Source organism: Oreochromis niloticus, linkage group LG22, assembly GCF_001858045.2.
Source record: "Oreochromis niloticus isolate F11D_XX linkage group LG22, O_niloticus_UMD_NMBU, whole genome shotgun sequence".
Lineage (NCBI taxonomy): Eukaryota > Metazoa > Chordata > Actinopteri > Cichliformes > Cichlidae > Oreochromis > Oreochromis niloticus.
Genome location: NC_031985.2, coordinates 20,253,205 through 20,276,807, shown reverse-complemented (window position 1 = coordinate 20,276,807; position 23,603 = coordinate 20,253,205). Strand labels below are relative to the sequence as shown.

The 23,603-nt window shown below is 42.8% G+C and overlaps 1 protein-coding gene across 1 annotated transcript in view; it reads right to left on the bottom strand.

Annotated features, from left to right (window-relative positions):
- The window catches only part of jarid2b (jumonji and AT-rich interaction domain containing 2b), a 58,050-nt gene that overhangs the window by 19,851 nt on the left and 14,596 nt on the right, over positions 1 to 23,603 (bottom strand). The window contains exons 3-6 of the mRNA XM_019350332.2: positions 16,456 to 16,676; positions 3,789 to 4,001; positions 1,953 to 2,062; positions 626 to 838 (exon numbers count right to left, since the gene is read on the bottom strand). Of these exons, the coding sequence (XP_019205877.1) occupies positions 626 to 838; positions 1,953 to 2,062; positions 3,789 to 4,001; positions 16,456 to 16,676 (757 nt within the window). The remainder of the gene's footprint in view (positions 1 to 625; positions 839 to 1,952; positions 2,063 to 3,788; positions 4,002 to 16,455; positions 16,677 to 23,603) is intronic.

The following is a 23,603-nucleotide window of genomic DNA, read 5'->3' as shown; positions in this document are numbered from 1 at the left end:
GGCACTTATCAAGCTGAAGCCATCTCCAGCCTCCCTCTTCCTGCTTTTCCCTCTTTCACTTTGTGGGGTTCCTTGAAACCTGCTAAGTGCCATGGAGAGGCAGGCAGGATTTCACAGCCCCTAGCCAGCACTACTAAATATAGCTGCAGTCGCAGCAGGCCAAAACACAATCATTACTCTCCCAGACACAATGGATGGAGGAGAAGGGAGGCAAAGAGAGGAGAAGAAAGGAGCAGAGGAGCAGAGGAGGAATTAAAAGTGGGAGAAATAATAAGATCTGTAAGAAAAGACCATAGGAAGAAGGTAGTGTAAAGAAAGCACTGCAAATACTCCACAATACATCAGAAGGTAGACAAGCACGACACAGGAGCAGTTAGGAGAAACCACAGAGAGGAAGATTTTAAAAAGATGGAAGATGGGTAAATAAAAAGAAGAATGGTGAGTGATGATTTCACATGGTTCTAACAGCCTAACGAACACTTTCCACAATGCTACTGTCACATTTCCCGGACAATTGCTAGGAATCTCTAGAAATGTTTTCACCCATTTCCATCTCCTTTCAGCCTATCACAGCTCTGACACGATACTGAAAGACCAGCGCTGGGCACTTCTGGCCACACACTACCTGCTTGCGTAGGTCCTCTGAAGTTCTCCTCAGTGGCAGCCCGTTGGCTGAACCTCGACTGTTGGCCATGGCCTGCAGCTCCCTTGCGTGCTCCCGTGCCTCTGCCCGCTCACTGCGTTCTCTCAGGAGGGGCGGAGGTGGAGGTGGAGGGGTGGCAGCGGCGGGGCAGGCGCATCCCTGCCGTGAGCGCCGCCCTTGGGCCTCGGACTCTCCCTGGTCCCCGCTTTACTGTGGCTGTGAAAAACTGGAAGGAGGAAGGAAGGGACAAAGATGAAACAAGAGGATCAGGTGTTTAGCTTTTGCAATTCTTAATAATAAAAAAAAAACAAAAAACTGCTGCCTGCCAACATCTATGTTTTCGTATGCTTAAAAGAAAATCAGAGTGAGAGAGGAGAGAAGAAACAGTTCTGTGCTTTCCAGATTCTGGAGTAGAAGTTTCTAGTCTGCAGAAGCCAAAAGCAAACAAACAAATTAAATAATTAAGCTACTGCACAGACTGGAAAGTTCCAAAAGATATATAGATATAGATATATATATAGAGATATATCTATCTATCTATCTATCTATCTATCTATCTATCTATCTATATCTAATATATATATATATATATGACATACAGTATGCTTTTCAGGCTAACATCTGCCTGTGCCAAAAAGCAGAATGGGTTTTACCCATTTGGGACTAAACCACAACGACCACATAGAAAACTCTACACAAACATTTGAGGTGACAGGCTTTTGGCAAACATATACGCCCCAATCAGTGAAATATGCATGATTTAAGGTGGGCATGAAAACACCTTTGTGCTACGTGTCAATGAATCTGTTCAAAATAGACTTCGACTACATAAACCACCCCCCCATTTCCACCCCCGAGATGATGCTAAGCGAGCCCAACAGGAGAGAGGCAATTAACATACATTGAATGGCTCTCTCTTCAGCTTTTATGAGGCTCAACTTTAAAGTTTTACAGAGTCTTAAAATCAGCTGCAGTGCGAACACGCACACAGCACAGTACGCGTTTATTCTGAAAGGTGCGTCATTGTTAGTCGGTACGTGGATGTTTTGTTTTGTTGTTTTTTTGCAGCAGTGCGTGTTGATATGTGCGAGCGTGTGCATGCTTGTTGCATTGCACGTGTGGTTCGATGAAAAATGGGAGAAATTCTGACATTTTGAGAAGTGAGCTAAGCAAGAAACGGAGCCCAATAAAAGCTGTTTAATTTAGCTATGTCAACATGGCACATGGCCCAGAGAGAGAGAGGGAGACAGAAATGGAGGGATGGCGCCCTGATGAATGGCCTACAATCTCAGGCCTTTCCTGTCTCTACCTCCCAGAATAAAACCTCTCTCTGCGTCGCCATTTCTATTTTCCCATTTCCCTCACCCCCGCCTCCCTGTGAGCCCATATAACTGTCCTCCTGCTGGAGATTGGCCCAAGCTGCATATTAAAGTGTCACGTTTGACACAAATCTTAATACCACAAAATGTACCGAGGTGTGAGCGTGTGGGTTTTTTTCCTCCACGAGCTTAAACACTCAGGCAGCGACCAGGTCGTCGTTGACTGTGCGCACACACCTACTTGTGTACACTAAATGCCCGTTGCAGTGTCCTTAACCCCCTCCTCCCCCCTCATCTAGAGCGTCCCCTTGCAAAGTATATCTACCGATTTACCCCTTATCTATTTATTTAGCATATCACAGCGAAGGCGCCGAGGTGCTTTGCAAACAGTGTTTGTATATGAGATAAGAAAGCAGAATAAGCTGTCCTCCTGCACAGAACAAGCCTGGGTTTGTTCAAACAGGTTACACTACCCCACCGTGTGTGCTACTTATACACATGGGTAGCATACACGCTATAGTTTATGTTTAAAATTGCAGCTACAGATATTTTTTAAAAGGATAAGTGTGAAGTACGCGTAGATAGGAGAAAGCCGGGGGCCGGCACTGCTCGGCAGCGAGTGACACAAAGGCAGCGAGAGTTTAACGTTTAGCAAATCAACGAACCTCTGTCTCCCTCTTTCTTTTAATCCTATGAGTCTCTCACGTAGTCTCTCTCCTCTTTCACATTCCACTTGAGAGGATGACCGGGTTGGGGGGGGGCTGAGCAAAGCGTTCACCTTTCAAATCCTTTCTGGCGGTAATTTTACAGACTTAGAAGAGAGTGAAAGTCAGGGATGGTGGAAATGTGAAACTAGATACCGAGCCCTTTACGGGGGAATGGGGATTTTATATCTGAAAAGTCTGAGACTAATGGTTTGTAGGGGAAAAATAAAATAAATAAATAAAAGGACGAGATTGATCTGAAAAAGAATGTTAAAAATCAAATAAATAAAGCAGTAGAAATATTCTGGATTCTTTTAAATCTGCTCTGCTGTGCTCCAAGTCTATTTATAACCAGACTGCTGAAACTGTGTCAGGCTTTGTTTCAGTTTGATAAAACCCAAATTTAACTCCTATTGGAAAAAAACATAAGAAAGACACTTGTTAATTTGCAGATTTCTATGTAACATTTCTGCAGCGTTTTGCACAACTCTGTATGTGTATTCATCCAAATGTCTATTTGCCCCAAGGGGCATGCTGTAACTGTGCTGCGTATGTGTATCAAGGGCCCTGGCCAGCTGTTGCAGTGTGTGCATAAACACCTTGTTAGGGCTTAGTAAGCTAAGTGTTAATTGGGGTGGAAAGAGTTGATGCGCCGCTCCACTATCCCCATGTGACTGCCCCCCCCCCTCCCCCTCTGCAGTTCAAAACAGCAGTGCTTAGGAAATCGCTCACATGCGCACATGGGCAGAGGGACGCACACAAACATACTCTGACATGAACTGTAAAAATCAGGCTCTTTGTCCCACGACTCATTCTGCGCTCCTGCATTAACTCGATGCTTTTCCATGCTTTCCATTTCTCCGTACATATTAAACCCATCCCCTCTCCCTACCCTGGAGTGCCCCATCTTTTCCTCCTCTTCCTTCAGTTGCATCTCGTAGCACCACTTTTATTTTTCTGCATTCTCTCCTCCATTAACTCCTCTCACAGGGGTCTCCGAGGCACGTTACACCGACAGAAAACATTCCCCCTTCGTTCAGCGCGTGAAGACGGGAGATGCGCTTTTGGTAATAGAAAAAATACATCGCGTGCTTCGTTCAGAACTCTGATGCCGTTCCTTACCGTGCCCATTAAGCGGCTGCCTGGCGGGAAGCTTGCCCTTGCGGGGTGTCGAGTGGCAGGAGGAAGAGGCCGAGGCTTGGCTGCTGCTTCCCGCAGAGTGTACGCCACCTCCGTTCCTCACCTCCTCCTCCTCCTCTTCATCCTCTTCCTCCAGGTCCTCCTCCTCCTGGGAGCTTCCGAAGTAGGCCATATTATTGGGCAAGGCAGAAGAACCTGAGTGCAGAGAGGAGGTGGTTAGTAGGGGGAGGAGCAAGGAAATAATTACAACTTAAAAATAATAAAAAACACCTCTCAACTAGAAGTTTAGTCTATCCCCGGTCTGCTGTCCTACTTCAACACAATACGCATTAGAGAGCCCCAGGTGCATTTTAATCTCAGACGTTATAAAGGGAATCAACATCAGCACGTAAGTGGTGAAATATTATTGCAAAAATAGAAGTTGCTCAGGGGTTTAAGAATAATGGGGATTGTGCTGCTGTTTTTCATCTGTTATTATCCCAGTTGGTGGCCTATTGATGCTTTGTAAACCGCTCTGCACACAGCAGTGCCATTGCTGCCGACAGTCACGTGGAGAAATGCACAAACACAATTAAGGAAATGTATAGCACAATGTCAGAATGATGACAGAACAACAGGATATATACATATATTTTCTTTATTATGGAGTCTGAATCCATCAGCTTCATTTATAGAACCGTCATTTATACACCGACCTTGTCAGTGGGTTAGCTGACCATTGTCTTGTAAACTTCTCACTGGGCCAAAGAGTTTGACTGTGGTTCTAGCAATGCAGTAGCAATGCATTCATGCACGCGGTGCAAAGGGAAAGGGAGAGAGATGACTAGCAACTATTTTATTGATAGCTGGAAGCGCTGCGAGTATGCAACAAGCCGTCTTTCCACAGAGGCTCTTGATGGTGACAGTTTTATTGAGAAATATATAATGTACATATCTAACTCTGGTTTCTAAAGTAACTCTTCTACAAAGCGCTGCTCCCTCGCTCTCTCTCTAGCTGCTGAACTAATCCCAAATCTGTCGCTTTCACTCTTCCAAACAGGATTACTGTCAATCTCCAACTCTACTGGAGAAGAAAACCAACTTTCTCTTTTTCTTTTCCCTTTTCCTGTCACACTCAATCACTTTCATTGACATCTGAGAAATCTAACTCAGTATGGTGTTTGGCAGTGGGTTGCCTATAACGTTACCTCCGTTAGCTCGATGCAGACATACAATCGCTCTCACAAAAAGGTCATAAAGCCCAAAGCTATGTTGTTAAATCTCATAATGTTGTACTCGTAAATCAGCGTGCAAAAGCAGCTGGCCCGGTCATGCACATGCAGGAATAAAGAACAAGAAAGGAAGCATGCAGAGCGCAACAGCAGTGATGTCTACTAATACAGAGGCGCAGTAGGAAATCGCGCAATGCCTCGAACTGATTCCAGAAAAAGAAAACACGAAAACTGGGCCACAAATACAAAAATCTACGAATGAGTAATAGATTATGAGCTTCCACCTATCACTGCAGGTACCCTCAGCAGGCATGTAAGGGTGAGTCTGAACACACTCGATCCGTCTGTTGTCCCGGCATATCACCACATCACTTGGTGCATTTAAATTTTCGTTCTGAAGATGGGATTAAGTTTAAGAACAACAACACGAGGACATGGTGGCAGAGGTAAGAAATCGAGCTGAAGAAACTGAATGCTAAAGGATCTTATCGGCTTTCGCTGGAAGGTTGGATTTTTGCAAGAAACCAATGATTTTCTCCCGAGGACTCTCACTGCATGGACTGTAAAAATCGGTACTCACCAATACTATAGATCAAGTACAACTCTGGATCCCAGAGCGGACAATAAACAGCCCATTGTTTATTGTAATAAACCCCTGAGAAGCAAGTGAAGGAAACCGACCCCTCCCGTGTGCAAAACGCTTCTGTATGCAACATGCATGAGTGACCTTGGGCACACTTAACATTTTTTTAACTTACACAATTAGGATAATAATGTAATAATAATGCAATTCTAAAACTACATGATTTGTGCTTAACGGAAATGTGTGATCATGCCACATTCTCACAGCTTTAATTAAATCTGGCTGCGATCAGGAAACCATGGATTTTTACAAAGTTGTTGGTCGTTTATGACCAAATCGATTACATAGCATGAGCGACCACTGTGGGTTTTATTACCCTTTTCAGGGGTTTCAATGTTTAACGGGCAATTAATGAACAGTAATGTGTGATTATACACCAATTAAAATAATCTTAATCCTCTGAAAAATAGGCTGAATTCAAATAGCCTGCCTTAAACTGTGGGCCTACTTCAATTTACATAGTGAATCTAAATTTATCCAAGCACATTATTTAATTAGTTCACTTGTTTTTCGAGAATATATTTAATATATGTAAGACCATTTTACATCTTATGAATGTAATACATTCAGTGGATGAATTAGGTGTTATACTTTCTAGACAAGCTACAATTTAGCAGGAAAATTACACTTGTAATTCATAAAGTGTTAAAAGGCCGGATAAAATATTTTAGTGAGTGACAGTAATGCAATCATGTGTTAGTGATATGTAGAGTACTGTGCAAAAGACATGAACCATCCTTCATTTCTCTGTATTTTGAAAGGAAAAGGGTGAAAAATGTGCAATAATGTAATAATTTAAGCTTTCTTGTAATTTCTTGTAATTTCCTTAAGTAGTCTTCAGGAATAGTTCTCCAGGATCAAGGATATTCAAAGCTCTTCTTTGGATGTTGGCTGCCTTTTAGTCTGTTCTGATCCCACACTGCTTTAATAACATTGAGGTTCAGGCTCTGGGGAGGCCAATCCATGACTGATGTGTTTCTATCAATGTCATACTGATAAATGAAGCCGTTACCAATCAAACGCTTTGCAGATGGTATTGCATGGTGGATCAAAATCTGATGGCACTTTTCTGTGTTCAGAATTCCATCAGTTTTGAGAAGACCCCCAACGTCACTGGCTGAAATGCAGACCAAAACCATGACAGCAGATGGGGGAAGAAAAAAAAAATATCCAGCAAAGACCTGACACAGGACCTGAGAGATGCATCGGATTCCTCAAGTTCACCCAATTTCTTAAGGATATTACTTTCAGAAACTGTTCATCTGCTGTAGACAGTTTTTTTCTTTTGTTCTCCACTTGCCAGGTTTTCAGCCTTAAGAGCTCTTAAGGAGTCACCTTGCAGGTGCAAAAGTACTATTTGATGCTCGTCAAACGGTTTTTTTTGTAGATTCAAGTGAAAAAAAAAAAAGATGTGTTTTTGCGACAGGCTGCTAGTAACAAAGAGCCGAATGATACAATTTAAAATTGGTTCTTTGTTAAGCCCTCTGAGTTTTGGACAGCACTGTATCATTTTTTTCTGTTACATCTCTGGTGCAATTTTTGTTACATTTCTGTGCTATTTTGCCCTTTGACATTGCATTTTCACCTTTTTATATTATTGTAAGTACTTCTTCATGCTTTGGCTGCTCTAACATAAGAACTTCCCAGCTTTTGAGATAAATAAAATACTTCTCATCTGATCTGTGAAAAGTGTCCCACAAAGTGCATTTACTTCACAGCTGCCTGGATACATTCAACATTTGTGTGTGTAGGTGAGATTACAGTCACCCTTTAAATGATATCCTGACTAAGGCTAGGCTTTTCTAATAACTGTTACATCCTGAAGAACTCAACTTTATGTAACCATCACCTCAGAGTAAATGGCATGCTTTAGAAAAAGAATCCTAAGGAAGATTGCTGTAAACCAACAACTTACACAGGCACGGATTTGATGGCTTCCTTTTCGCTTTGGAGAACAAAAAGAAGCAGACTCGCTGAAATCATTATCCTAATTTTCTGACTTCCTTTTCTGAAGCGTGTACTACATCTTTAAACATAGATTAATTTTCGTTTTAAAGTGCAGTGACTATTATTGGCTGGTGAGAGGACATGTGGTTAGCACATGTCACGTTACATTTATTTTGAAAACTCGGTTTAAATAGCACACACATATCAAAGCTTTCCAAACACAAACTAAAGCCTGGTAATAATAAATCTTGTTGTGCTTTGGATCGTACTTTTTACACTCTCTGCCAGTTTCTAATTATCCCCTTAGAGAGTGAGACAGAGAGGGGGAGAGAGAGAGAGAGAGAGAGGGAGGGAGGGAGGGGGGGAGTGTGTAGTGGCAGCAGATTCCCTGAAAATTGTTGTTTCATCTGCTCAGTTTAACTTCATACAGAGGTCTGACAGAAGTAACTGTTCTACAGAGTTTAATACAGTCTTTGCATTCAGCCATAAAGTAATGCTGCATTTTAACATCAGCTCACACACTCCAAAAGAACTAACATAAGAAGCTAAGACAACGCACGATCAGTGAGTGCTTATGTTGTGGTTTCGAGCATATGAAGCAGAATGCAGACAATTATGGGAAAATTACAGTGGCACTTTTTCCTGCTACACATTTTCTGGTTTGTAACCGTGGATCCGACCTCTGCACGCACAAACCAACAAGATCCAAAAAGCACCAACATATGTCCCTAGTGCCCCCCAATAAACACACACGCCAACAAACGCAAAGCATGCACACCTCGTTTATCTTGGCGACAGAGCAAACGCTCGTCTCATAGACCAAACAAACACTCTAAGGCGGTACGCACACCAGCCCAATCAGCTTCTAATGACTTGCTTCATTAGCTAAATAGCTGTAATTTACTGCCCTAAGCAGGGGTCAGCAGGCCAACGGCAACAGACCACAGGGGCACCTAAGGGCAAAGATGGGGGTGGGCGCTTGTTTTTGGATTCCAGGCAAATGGAGATGAACCGGTGAACATGTACAAACACTTTTATCTTTATGTGAACCGATTTAATGGGGTTACGGTAAGATAATTGTTAGGACTAGCTATTTAGCTCGTATATTAAAAAACAAAAAAAACAAAACAATGTCAGATTGGTACAACTGAATAGTTGCGAGCTGCTTGTTTTCCTGTGCATGTTTAATTGTGAAAAAGCCTAAGAGTTCAACCCAAATCATTTAGTCTTCATTTTTTAAATGAAACAAATTCTAAAAATAACACTGAAAAAAAATAATGTTACTGAACAGTGCTTAAACAGGGAGGGGGGGGGGATAAAACTTCAGTGAAATACTGTACCACCTGCATTTTAATAGAGTCACTTTCAATTTGTACATAAGAATCTTTACGGTGACGTGACACAGACAGAAATAAAGCATTTTAGTGCTTTTGTATTGTAATTTGCTGTGGTGATGTGCTGGGAAAGAGGAAGTGAAATGTCACAAATGATAAAATAGTGACTGAAGGCAAGGTTCAGACAAACAAGTGGATGTAACAACAGTACAATGCCTACATGGGCCTCGGGACCCGTCAGTAATTTTGGCAGCGTCAGGTCACTAGAGAAAAATGCATATTCCCCAACTAGTTGGTGGGTGTGGTTGCTAGGGGCTGTTAGCCGTCGCTCGATGAAATCTGTTGAAACGATGATTTTGCACCAAAATCCCTTTGAATGGTTGTTTTTGTCACAAGCAGAGCTGTAGTAGTTGCCCATAGTTTACATGGAAGATGCGTGCAAGCTTTAGTGAAACAAACTGGAAACAGAACATTTGTCTTCAAATTTCAAGTTGTACCACTGCAACCAGCACATTTCACTGATTCATGCAATCGCCTGCCAGCAACGCACCAGCAACCGCTTGCAACCAGTTGGGGAATGCACATTTCTTGCCCACCGACTGGTGGTTGCGAGATGGTCAATGACAGATCTCTAGGCCTGTGTGAATGGGGGCCCAGTATATTCAAGATCCCCACAATAACACTGTCTGGGATTTTGGAGAGCAGCAGAGGGAGGGACAATTACACAGACTGAGCCTGCCAAACATATTTAGTGATCCAATACTGACCACTGGCATGACCACAGCAGTGGCAACAATACTTCTGGAGCAGATACCAGAAATTTACAGCCCTCATCCATCAGTGCCTAAAAGCTGTACAGACACACACACACACACACACACACACACACACACACACACACACACACACACATATGCACACAAGGTGGAGAAAACACAGCTCATTCTTTCCCCAAGATCTCCAACAGGGCATGTGCCCAATCCCACAATTACACCAGCTTTTCATCCACCTCATTCCGGCCGCAGACAAATCATAATTAGGTCTGAAAGAGTCTATTAGGATTGTCATTTTTAACGGGGCTCTTGGGTGGGGGGCATAATTATAAACCCTCCATTCTCTGGCTACCCTTCTTTTGTCCCCTCAACTGGAATTGAAACAATGAGGACAATTTAAATAGTCAATCAGGAGGGTTTAGCTACCATGGGGACATGTGGTTGTGCTGACTTAGTTGTAAGTGCTCGATGTGTGTTCAGGAAGTATGAACGCTGTTTTTAAGGGGAGGTAGGAAGAGGAGGTAAACACGGGTTCTCCGGTGAGGAGAAGTTACAACAGCTGAGCTGTGCCAAAACTCTTCATCGTTCTCTTAGAGGGGAAAAGGGATTAGGGATTACATTTCCAATTGACATTCCTTTATGTCAGCTAAACCATTAACTCCACAAACAGCGGCTCTGCTTTTAGAAGAGAAAAGCAGACTCTGTGAGTGTTGCATGAGGAACTCCTCCACAGAGTCATTACTGAAAAGAAAATCACAAATGTATACACACACATATCGTTCCAGGCCTTAAATCAAAACAGCAATCATACATTTGGAGGAGAGAAAAGTGCATTATCCCTGAAGGAAACACAGCTGTCACAGCAGCAATGCACTTAAGAAACACACGAGTAGCTGTCAGACTTGAATCTTTTTCTTTTTCCCCCCCAAGAGTGAAAATGTGTTTTTAGTTTGGGAAACAATTTCTGGCAATAAAATAATAATAAAAAAAAAAACAACACACACACATATACACACACACATTATTAATTCTAACAATCTAGCCACAAAGATAAAGATCCTTTAAATCCAATAAAGTGCCTTTATTAGAACTAGCTGTCTATTTTTTTTAAAAACAGATGTGAAGAACTCCACGGTTGGTTTTGGTTCACATGTGTAATCACAAATGGGGATTCTGAGGTCTTTGGTTCACTAGGTCAGAGCTGGGAGGTTATGTAAGCAGAGCAGAGGGATTGGCCTCACTGAACCTGAGGAGAGGCACCACACTGGGGCTGGCAGGCAGAGGAGAAAGCCCACAGGGCAAAGAGCTAAGCGCTGTCATAGTGTTCACACGCGCACACAGGCACAGGAAATTACAAAAAACAGGAGTCTTGCATAAGAGACTCATTTGCAATAGTGTGTGTGCACACAGTTATTAATTTACTCCCTAATCATTAACCTCATCTTCGGTACTGTGTGTACTCTGTGTGTGCATTACTGTGCGTTTGTTCCTCACTGAAGCAAATAAAGTAAATGACATCTTCCCCAAATGAATCACATAAAGGTGAAACTACTCAAACAGCTGTTATATCATTTACAGCCCATCAGCAGGGTGCGTGTCATACACTCAACATTAAGAAAACTGTCCTCCAGGGTTTCTATAAGCTTGGTTATAGGTTAAAATTTAAAGATTACTGGGCAAAGGTTAAATAGGTTTCAAAGGCAAGATAAAGGCAAGAGAAGCACATTAAAAAGGTGAGCATGGCAGCAAAAGCACCATTATGGCCAAAATGATAGTCATTGTTATTTTGATCAATATTGAAATCACAATTAAAACGCTGCTTTCAGTAACATTCCTGCTAATATACAAATGCAAATGCAGCACAATAAAATTAGAAACCCCTTTTTTACTTAAATCAGGGTGTCTGTTACAGGAAAAACACATTTAAAAACTTGAACACAAATTAAAATCAACAGAACGCTTTCACATTTTTCTACGTTCTCCTGTTAATTAGAACATCTCTGCTGACAAATCAGGTGCTTGTTTACCTTGCCTAACTGCCTCTCCCAGAAGCAAAATAAAGTCTTTCACTTCTTTCTTTGTGCCTGCTTGATGGATGTGACTAAAACCTGAAGGAAAGTACTTGACAGCTGTGAGATCGCTCCCTTTTTCCACGCTAATGTTTTGCATACAGCGCAAGTTTCGGAAAAATAACTGTGCACAGAGATAACGTCTCTTTTGTCCACCATGTTGACCATTACCACAGAGCTTTCAACACTGCCCTCGTTTAATGGACTCTTATCTTTGACCAAACGCGATTGTGTTTGTGAATAAGTGTGTCTTTGTGAGTGGCGTGAATACGCTGCATGACTACGGACGACTAACATGACGTTTGACAAATCGCGCTAACAACCGCTGCGTGTTTCTCTTGGCCTTCATGCATTCATTTTACTGCCATTTGTGGTGTGTTTTGAGAAATTGAATGTTAGTTGTGTTGCTTTGTGGCGCAGGCACAACTCACTCAGCTGCACTCTTTCCTTATGATTTATTCACGGTTAACATCTCTTGCCCTAAATCCCAAGTATTTCCAAACAACCGGCGATGATTCGCCTTCTGCTCTGCCAGACATTTGATTTTTGTTTTGACAGTCTGTTATCGGTTGTATATCTGCCTGTTAATGTACTGTTACTGGTCCGGACTAGCCCAGGAAACTTCAAGCTGCGCGATGCAGGGAACAGCTGTGATTGGCACATGCGGCCGTGCTGTCAGGCGGGGATTTACGTTTGCTTTGTGTTCTATTGGCGGAGCACGCATTTCCAATATCGGTCGATCGCGTTCATTTAACTGTGGGAGGCCAAAAATCAGGATTAAGATTAAAAACTGATTTTCAAGTGTCTGCAGTTATTGTTGATTTTGTGTTTGTGCAGTTTCTGGTGTATTTTTCTTTTGTGTGTATTGTAAAGACTGGGGAACACTTGGGTTATAAATGATGCAGTGTGTGCCAACAATTACGGTGGATACACTGATACCAAGTCAAACAGTACTCAGTTGAATTTTTAGCAAACAAAAGCAATCAAAACCATGTCAAATCATTTTGACTTTGACTGTGGGGGTAACTTAAATACTGAGCATCTCTATTTGAAATGAACACCTTATAATGTACTCCTTCACTCTGCTCTCATCAGTATTGCCCCCACCCTGTATGCAGCAGTACTACACTGTTACAACAGGCAGACAAGGCCAGAGGCAGACTGTCTGGCTACCACCCAAATGGCTTTCTCCATGGATATAAACAGCCCAAGTACAGGCCTGGACCACACATAAACACCATTTTGAGAACACAGGCAAGGACTGCGCACTCTGGCTTGTTTGCTACGGTGTGTGTCTGTGTGTTTGTGTGCAGGAGAAAAAGCTGAACAGTGGGATAAACACACGCTGAACATAGACCCAAGACAGTGTGGGTGGTGAGCATACATGATGTGCATCCTTCTATACAGTAGATAGAAATCTCTGTTGCTGTTTTTTTTGTTTCTTGTTACTTTTCTGTCCAGTTACTCCCACGTTGCATCAGAATAATCCAGCACCCCCTGCTCCCCCATGGAGGAATTAAAAATAACTTTTCCTCAGATACAACAACAACAACACCACCACCACCACCACCACCACCCTGCAGTCAGCCAATTCATTATCATAGGGAAAACAAATCCCACAAGAGCAAGATGGCGTCAATAAACAAGCTGGGATCGGATGAAAAGGTGCACCAACAACATGTTAACTGCGATTTCTCAACACAGACTGACACACGAGTCCTGCTTCTTTCACAACATTTGTTTCTTTTTTCTTTTTTTTTGGGTCGCTCACTTTATCGCTTCAAATCTTTCATGTTTTAACTGCTTTTATGTGGCTGTCTGAATGAGTGATGGATAGAACCCATTGGGTGGATGCTTAATGTTTTCCAGATAAGATAAGCAAACAACACTGCAGTGGATACATGGAGGAGGAGGAGGGGGTTGGGGGGTATACAATTGTATGCTTACACCTTGAACGTTTGACCTGGGCCACACCCCAGAAATCACCACTGATGAGATATTCTGGGCAGAAATGTCACTTAATGCTTAAAGAAAAGGAAAAAAAGCTAAAAATCTGATCAAAATGAAAGGGAAATCTGGGATATGATTACACAGCTGGAGATTCTGTCAGAGACATTTTTGGTAGCTGACATGAAGGAGCCTAATGTGTGTGGTGGTCAGATCACCAGAGACATGTATCAGAATCTTAAAGGGGATTGGGGCTTTCAGATATCAAAGACTCGAGTCTCTTTGAAAAGATTAACCAGGCTAACACAGACGTCCTCATGGGCTGTGTCTCCCTATGTACCCTGGATGCTTTGTGCAGGTAGTTGGCGTGTAGACACACACACACACAGAGAAAATGATATGAGGGCACACAGGAGATAAGCAGGACAGGCCACATCAGTGGTTGGTGTGGATTTGCACTCACATACACGTACACACACAAAACACACACATAGGCAGACACAACCTCAAGGGCTCTGCTGACATTCTCCCATGTCCCTCTCTTGGTAAGGGTTCCTGCATATGGGTCACATGAGAGGCCAAGGGGAAAACTGAGCAGAAGAAGCCCTGCAAAGGAAAATGTCATCCTCACAGCATGGATGGAGCACACACACACACACGCGCACAGAGAGCCAAACTGGGTCTATAAATACAGTGGTAGAACAGGGAGCGGCAGCATTGGGGGGGCTGTGGAAAACTGTTCAATCGTTAGCTTAGGAGCCTAGCTCTAAAATTAGCATTAAAGTGCAGCAGAGTGCAGCTAAACACTTGCTTGAAATCTGCTCGCGAAACACTAATTCAGCCCTTAATTATAAAGAGAGACAACAGCAAAACTGAGTCAGAACAAGTCACCCACGCTTCATTAGACTGCAACTGCTCGTGTGTAAGGCACGGCGTTAGCTTAGCACCAAGTGATGAGTCTAATTTCAGCCACAAAGTATATGGGACATTGTATCATTAGCCTATGTAACATCATGGCCTATATATGTAAATCAAGGCTCATCACACGGAAGGCTCGAGTCCATTTTAGCAACTTCCAATTACACGTTTCTGAATGAGCCCTGTAAGGTTAAAATGACATCCCATAATAGGAGTATTCTCCTCAGAACAGGAACATATAGCCATTACGCCCAACAGACTTTAATCTAAATTTTTCCCCCCTCCCGAGTGTGAAGCGGACTTTTGTGGGAGGGGCAGAGGTTAATAACGATAACGGCAAATTAATCTATAGAGCAAGGCGTTTCTGTCTTTCACAAGAATTAACTCTGGTTGTGAGGACATTTTAAAGAAAAAAGGGTGGGTGAGATATTCCACGAAGGATAGAAGTCACAACCAAGGTTGTTTGAGATAAACGGTCCTAAAGTTTTTAATGTTTGGACCTTGGGATGAACGTGTCACTCCCTCTCCTCTCATTTTTCTTAAGAAGGGATGATTGAGAGAGAGGGGGTTATCGTTACATCACAACGATACAAGACATGTAGTAGACGTTGCCGTTTTTGTAGCCCTCAACATATACATTACAGTGTAAACAGGAACAGCAAATTAAAGAGTGCACATGCATCAGATAAAGCTAGAAACTGTCAAGCCGTCTCTATACTGAGCCATGATTGTCTCTCACCGATTCAAGATCATATCGGCCTCGAGTCCTGAAACTCTTTCATACTCTACAGAGGTTTTTGCGAGCTAAGATTGCAGATTTTTAAAGAGAATTTATAGTCCTGGGTCTTTTAACCTTGGCCTTGGAAATGTTTTAAGGTAATAAAATAAGTAGCACTTCATAGTTTTAGCGCAACAAGAAAAAAAAAAAAAACTTTTTGCAGTGTCCTGGCAGAGGACTAACCCACTCTGTATCCCAGCCAGCGGAGCATAGATCATAAGTAACATGAGCCCTTCATTAACTCAAGAGGGAAAAAAGAACAAGAGTTGTTTAGTAACCTTGAGTGTTGAGGATGTCTGCGCTCCTTTGAGTGACTCTACACTCAGTTTATAAGGGGTCGCGGTCAGGTATCGGTGGGAGTTTAACCCAAATAGTTTATAAGACAAACAATGCTGCTGTATGAGACAAAGAAGAGCAGCGCACACACGCGCAACTCATTCAACTGCTAATTGCTCCGCTGTGGCTTTTCCACTTCATTTGACATCAAAAGTGCTACACGGTGTCAATGAACCTGTGCAGAGTTTGTAGTGCAGGGTGTGTGAGTATGCCATGTTCGAAACAGCTGCTGTAGTAGAGGGTGATAGGCAGGGTGTTAAAGAGACAGACAGTTGTTGAGAGGTGGGAGGGGGGGATGTGTAAGCTGATGAAATGCAGGATAATCTTAGCCATGGGCAAGTATGCAGTTAGATGCAGCATGTGTGAAGGGTTTTGTCTGTGTGTGTTATGAGTGGGTGGAGGGTGATCAAAACCTGACTTAACAAAACTTATTCTAAGCTCCCTGGAGTTGCTTATGCACGCATCTTTATGTGCATAGAGCCAAACAATAGGGAAGCGTATCCTGGTGTTAGGATAATTAATATGCAACATCTCCTTTCTAGCGTTAGACCTCAGCCCCGGACCCTTGAATAAAAACCTCTTTAATATCATATCTGCAGCTTTCTTGTTAAACAATATGCCTTCCCGCTCTGCCGCTGGTTGTAGGCACGCATGTAATTATGTCTCCATCTGCTCCACTCTGCTGCATCTTACCTCTGAGGCAGAGGAAGGTGAGAAAGTCCTCCGTCTTGGGCTTGCGCCTGGAGAGGTCCTGGATGGAGGACAGGGATGAAGCGGAGAGGGACGAGAGGGAGGTGGATGGCACCGTGGACAGGCCGGCGTTCAGGCCGCCCGAGTCGGCCACTTTGATGGGCGTAGTGCTGGGCGAGTTGGGCTGCGACTGGGCAAACTTCCTCTGGGCCTGGAGCCGAGGCCTTGTGGGGAGGGGAAAGAAAAACAACAAGTTAGACCCTTGGTTCCTTTGCACATAAACACAGAATTTACAAGTAACATAAGCCAGTGTGTTGGAAGAAGTACAACATTTAACCCCAATGCAGCTTCGTCTGCAGCTGACTAAAAATAAAACAGAATGTGGCTCTTTTGCATACCTGCAAACCCACTATCATTTTTACTACTGTGGCCCACTGGCCATTGTCCCACTGTAGGGAGGTTTCGTTGAAACAATTACCCTCTAGCGAAGAATTGATTACTCTGTGTGTGTGTGTGTGTGTGTGTGTGTGTGTGTGTGTGTGTGTGTGTGTGTGTGTGTGTGTGTGTGTGTGCGCGCGTATTTATTCAGTGAACGGGAGCGAATCCATCATGATCGCTTTGATATGCAACAAGCGCACATTCAGTGGACGACTTGCCCATTCTCACCAACAGTGTGGGTGTATTTAAATGTGTGCATTTACATGAGCTGACGATGTTTTCACACATGTAGTTGTAGTTCCTCTTTTTCATTCCTGTTAAGCACTATTGAAAAAGAAAAGAAAAAAAAAAGCGCCTATAAGGCAGAGCCTCTGCTGTCAGTGGCAGCTGATAAAAACCAACTACACAAGGACAGTGTGCCAAAACAATCACATGCTAACCGGCAACAACTTTCTTCATCTCCCCATCTTTCTGTCTCATAATTTTTTTCACCCTCGTCTCCTCCTCACTCCCCCTCCCCTCACTTCTGTTGCTACATTGTACGCGCTTTCCTCTGTGATGCACAAAGCCTTTGAGACGTCTCTCTCATTTTTCTCTCTCCTTGTCTCTTTTCTGTCTTTATTTCACAGTGTGTGCCAGAGGAGGCGATGGTAAGAGCAGAATATTAAAGAGGTAGATGTCTCAGAAAGCAACGGACTCGCTTGTCACACACCACCTCTCCTTGATACACGCACGTGCGTGCACATGGATGCAGACCCTCCCTCTCCACGCGCACTTAAAAAGTAGGCGCATGCTTATACACGCATGGAGTATAAAAGTCGCAGAGCGTCAGGGGCCGTGTGAACCATCAAGTGGCCTCAATCGATTAGCGCTGAAGTGAGAGAGAGAGGGAGAGAGAGTGTGTGTGTGTGGCGGGGGGAAGCTATGCTATAAGTGTTGTGGAGTAGTGATAGAAGCAATGCGATATCCTGGTATTATTTGTCAATTTGCTGCGGACCGGACTGAGGTAAGGATAGATAGGATCATGTCTGGAGAACACCCACAATGCATTTGGCGTAGCCACTGAAAGGTGCAGCGCTCCGATTACACTCCAATCAGAGAACAGAGCCGAGTCAAAACGTGTCAATTTCCTGGCCTGACACGGCGGGGGTAAGCTCAATATGTGAGAAATTGAGAGATGATTGCTCACACAAAGCTCTACATTTGGAGGCAAGGTTTGAGGAAAAATTGCAGTTTGTTTACAAACAAGCAGTAAACATTGTGAACTCTCATCAGTCTGGATTTTCATAAAACAAAATTCATTAACGTACAAGATCCTAATTTAAACTGAGCATAATTACCTTTAATTTAGGAAGTTTAAGGACTTGCAGTGCTCGAATAAATGTGGTATAAAAAGCCATATTCATACAGGAGGGGCCAATAATACTGTTACTCAAAGACGACGACTATCAAATACGCCACTGTGCCTCTTCCTGGGCCTCCACCTTTTAGGTATAAGATATCTATTTTACCCCATCAGAAATTTATGGGAAATTTCGGCATAACTAACAAGTGAATTCTGTCCCTCTGCTGTCTGATCAAAAAATCCAAAACAAAACAAACAAAAAAAACTGTTCAATCCAAGTGCATGTTTCTCATAAATTTAAAGAAATTCCCCCAAGATGTTCAGCAGAAAGGCGTGGACAGATGTACGGAGAGGCAACCCCGAAAAAGCAACGCCTAGAGCACGGGCTGTCGCCGGCACAGAGGCGTTGAAAAGGGAACGTGACTATTCAACAGGCAGAAACTGCAAAATGAGGGCGGGTGTCAGTTCACACAAGGCTGTGATCTACTTGCAAAAGATTAAAAAAAAAGTACGAAGGGGATAATAACAATAATTAAAAAAACAAACAAACAAACAAAAAACAGACATGGAGTAAATGAAGTGCACAAAATGCAGAAAGCCGAGTTTTTCCAACCAGTTAAACAGGTTAGAATGAGGGGTAGTAGGAGGGGGAGAAGACATGGAGCAAGAATAGCCCTGCACTCACACAGAAGCAAGATGTGGTGAATGAATGAAAGAAAAATCAACGTATACTCAAGACCATGGAGGACTTTTAGAAGAAAAAGTAGAACTGGAAACTGATTCTTCAAAATTGTAATGCTCCAAGCTGATCAATGCCTTCATATTTTCTGGACAGTAGAAACGAGCTTGACAGTTCGGTCAAAACACATGAAAGTGAAGCTTCTGCACACCCGAGTCACTCTAGGCAGACTCTGCGGGTCTTCCAACTGTTGAAAACCAGTGAAGAACCACAGAGAAAAATGGAGAAAGAGCTGAGGCAAGGACAAGACTTACAAATGTGATCAAAACTGGCACCGTTAACAATAAAATTAAGCTGAAGCCACATTTGTGTGAAAGCAAGAACTGGAATTTACATGACATATAGAGGAGAGAGTGTGTGTGTGTGTGTGAAAAGAGGTGAATCAATCATAGTAACATTACCCAGAAACATCAAATTTGAGCACTTCGACATATAGACGAAGAGCCTGTTTGCTGTAAGCCGTTAACCCAAAGTACGAGTCCAAACTTCAAACTCGCCAAAGCCAACAAACTGTTTCCATCTCTTGTTTTATATCGCAAACAGTCCGTCTTGATGTGATTACAGCATTCGCTATAATTGATAGCGAGCTGTGAACACTTTCTAAACAGCAAGCAGAGGGAAGATTGAGCTCTCCATAAAAGCCTCTTAGGTAAGCTGAACCCTGCAAAGTTTTATTGCTGCAGCCTTACATAAATAGGATCCTATTTAACAGCTTAAAGAGAGAGAGAGAGAGAGGGGAAGGGAATAACTGACACAAAGAGAAAACCTGGGATTATGACAATGCACATAAAACACAAGCAGTTGTGCAAAAGAATACGGATGGAGACAGATGAGCTAATAAAGTGATGTGTTTACTACATCCCGTCTAGACCATCAACCACAGCCGGCCGATCCGCTGTTACCTTTAAACTGACATCAAAGATACTTCGTGCTACCATCGAAATATCAGTGGAAACACGCACAAGTAATACTTCACTAATTGGGCTAAATTGTAAGTGCTAATTCTAGATTCCTCATTTCTTCTTTTTTCCTTTTTTTTTTAAAATTAGTATTCCAACAGCAGAGATATGGCTAATAAAAAAATTTTTTTTTTTAAAAAGGTAATAAAAAACAGATCTGCTTTGCCGATGATGTGATAATGCAGGGTTACGAAGAGAACATAAAAGCGGGGGGAAAAAACAGATAAATTAAACCACAGCACTTATATTGCAAGGACTACATTTCAGCTAGCAGGTTATTATTTAAAAAAAAACAAAAACAAAAAAACAAAAAAAAGCAGCTCTCTTCCTCAAAAACAGCCAAACAGGATTAGTGTTATCATCATTATTAAGGTGCCAGGAAATTAAGAGCATGAAAAACATTTACAGCAAATGAGTTCAGCCCATTTTCCAACCAGTTTTGCCACTGGAATCACGTCTTTCTAGCAGTCATGGACGATCAAACGTGCATGAGCACAGCAGACACGAGCGAAGCAATGCATCCAAGAGACCGGAGGATGGTAACGTTTAGAAATCAGCAGAGGAGGAACAATTTGTAGTGACTTTACTGTTTTACTTCATGAGTGCTCCCACTGCACTAAGAGCCGAGTGGTAATGTGAACCCCTGATTTAGCCCTCCGTCTGCCCAGTGGAGGGTTGCCTGTGTGTCGTGTGTGTATGTGCAGAAGTCAGGGTACATCACGTTCCCAAGCGTGTTGAGCTATAGAATACTGGCTGGTATGGTGCCACAGGAAGAAAGTGAGGCTTACGCAAGTTAAAATTAAACTGATTGCCCTGACTGACGGAGAGCGAGAGGCGAACCGGAGAGACGCGGGTAGGGGGAAAAGAAAAAGAGGAAACTGGGCTCCAATAGCGGCAGAAAAAGCAAAGAGATTACAGCAGGATGTCCTCATTCATCCCTTTCTAATCCACCTATCATCCATCCTTTCCTCCCTTCATTCCTTCCTGCTGCACACCCCCCCCCTCCCCAGCCGTCTACCCTTCAAAGGGCTGCTCTAATGTCTAATATTACACAAGCCACCAGAGGCGCGAGAGCATTGATTATCACTGAGAGAGGTAGAGTGAGAAAATCTGACGACCCTGTCAGCCAGGGATGCTGGCAAACGGAAGGAAAAAAGGCAGAAGAAGAAAGGAATAGAATAAAGCACCATCTCACTAACATATATAATGAAGTGGGTGGGTGGGGGTGATGATGAGGGAAGAGAGAGAAAGATGAGACACAGCTAGCTCAGTGTGCTTCGCTTAGCCAGAAGAATTCCACTCTGTTTAAGCAGTACAGCTGCGGACAGTTGACATAGATCATCACAAGCACATGGACCCTGTCAGTCAAACGTGGAGCGACTTCAAGCTCTCGTCTTCCGTCTCCATCTTATCAACATCCTCCCAGTGACAGCCATTTCCGTGGGAGTTTCTAAGATGGCCGGGCTTCTCTGTGTGGTCAGACTTACGAGGGTGCTGGCAAGCTTCCCGCCTGCTGAAATGGCACAGAGAAACACGCCGTCTACAAGCTGCAGTAACTGACCCTCATCTTTGACCCATGCCACTGGAGGGAGGCCAGCGACAACTGAGTTTCTTCTGCAGACTCGGTCAATAACTCAATAACCCGCAGCACAGCAGAGAGTTATCGCAAACACAAACCTCCAGTCTGAACTGGCTCCTTAAGTCAGCTTCAGCACATCAGCAGGGTGCAGAGTGCAGCGGGAGAGGGGAGAGAAAAAGATGACTAAGCAAATGTGCCTGTTTGTTTTTAATGGAGCTGAAACCAGGAGAATTATTAAACTGCGTATCAACCCATTTGTTGCATAAAAAGACTGAGAATGGATGAAAAAGAAAATAAGTTAAACGCTAATTAAGCAGGACTGCTACACTAGCATGTTTTAGTGACTGAATATGCTTTAGCTCTGGCATCTTTCCATTCTTTGCAATACTGATGAAACCCAAGCATTATTTAATTTTAGCATTAGAAAAATAAAAACACAAGTTTGAAATAATCATGGCATGACATAAAGCCTGGGTGTGACTTTGCAATTTATAATAAAAACCTGTGCAACTTCAATGTTTTGACTTTATGGACACTTAAAAGCATGGTCTGGATTTTACCAAAAGGCCCAAATCCAAGGGAATGATGTTTTTCATGTAAGAAGTCCTTTAATGGTGCGTGTGTCTGTGGACTTGAGGTCACGTGCTGTACACAGTGTCCCTCGTAGTGTGTGCGTGGAGTCGGCACAGTGGAGCTCTGGCTGTCTGGTTTGTTTTCAGATCTTTGTTGCACCACTGCAACCAGATATTTAGATGAGGCTGGCGAGGGAAACGTGAGCTAGCAGCCTGTGTGTTGATTTGCGCACGGCCTACTCTTAATACAAATGAAGTAAAAAAAAAAATAAAAAAAAAAAATAAATAGACAATTACTTCTAAACTAACTTTGAAACAAAAACAGTTAAGATGCAAACCACCACAATCTGAGAGAAGGAGAAAATAAATAAACTAAAACCATCTTAGACAATGAAAATCTGGGCACTAATTTTTAATCGTCTTTGACATGAATACGAGCACATCTGGAGAGACACTTTCTTGTCTGCAGCATCTGCGGCTGGGCTGCACTCAGACTTTGCGTTCACTCCCATGATAAAAGGTTATAGTTTGAGGAGATGAGAACTGATCCAGAGTCTGCACCTTAGGGGTTGTATTAATTGGCTCCAGATGGTCCACATGGTCCTGATAAAATACCACCTCGCTGCAGCTGACTGTGAGAGTGTGCGTTTGTGTGCGCATTTTGAGTCCGAGTGGATTCTGTCCACTTAAAAGCAACACAAACGTACATGTTTATGTACTTAAAATCACTCTGTTAATGTTTATATGCGGCAATAAAGCCTTTGTATATTTTTAATCGGCTCTTCTGCCTGCTTTAGATTATCAGTGAGAGCATGTGTTGTACGGCAGTTGTTGTACACAGAAACTATATGAAGAATTTCTTAAGCCCATAAGACTTTCACTCATGAAAATGCAATGAAAACAGTGATCACACTGTAACTGTTAGACTGTATGTGCGAACAACAGTGTGAAAGACTGTATGACAGAAAAACTCTTAAGCTACTGTGTTTGATATCAAACCAGAACATTGTATTAAACTGCACAACATGTAGCGTGCTACAAAGTTATAAATAACACGTTACTACAATCACATTACACTTTTCAGTGATTAAGTGATCACATTACAGTACACCTCTGTTATACTTTGTTGCGGATACACACAGGGGTGTTGGGGGTGTTGGGGGTCCACGTCCATTCAAAAAAAAAAAAAAAAAAAAAGAAGTCACTGTGACCTCCCCCAGCTGAATTTTACTGATATGCTTCTACTAAAAGTTACACTAATTTATACAATTTGGTAATGAAAACGTAAACACCCATACAGGGTACTGCAGTTTGGCTGGTTATTCAGTGCATAGTAGTTTAATGCTTCTGCATGACTCAGGAGGTCACTGATCAGCTTGTGCAGTTTGTTTTTTTAAGCATGACCCTACTCGAAAAATTGCAAAACAATTGGAAATCCGTTGAGGATATTGATCCTCACAGACAGCCGTCCTAGTGTGTGGCGAGTTCACCGAACCACTTCTGCACCCTGGAAAAAAGG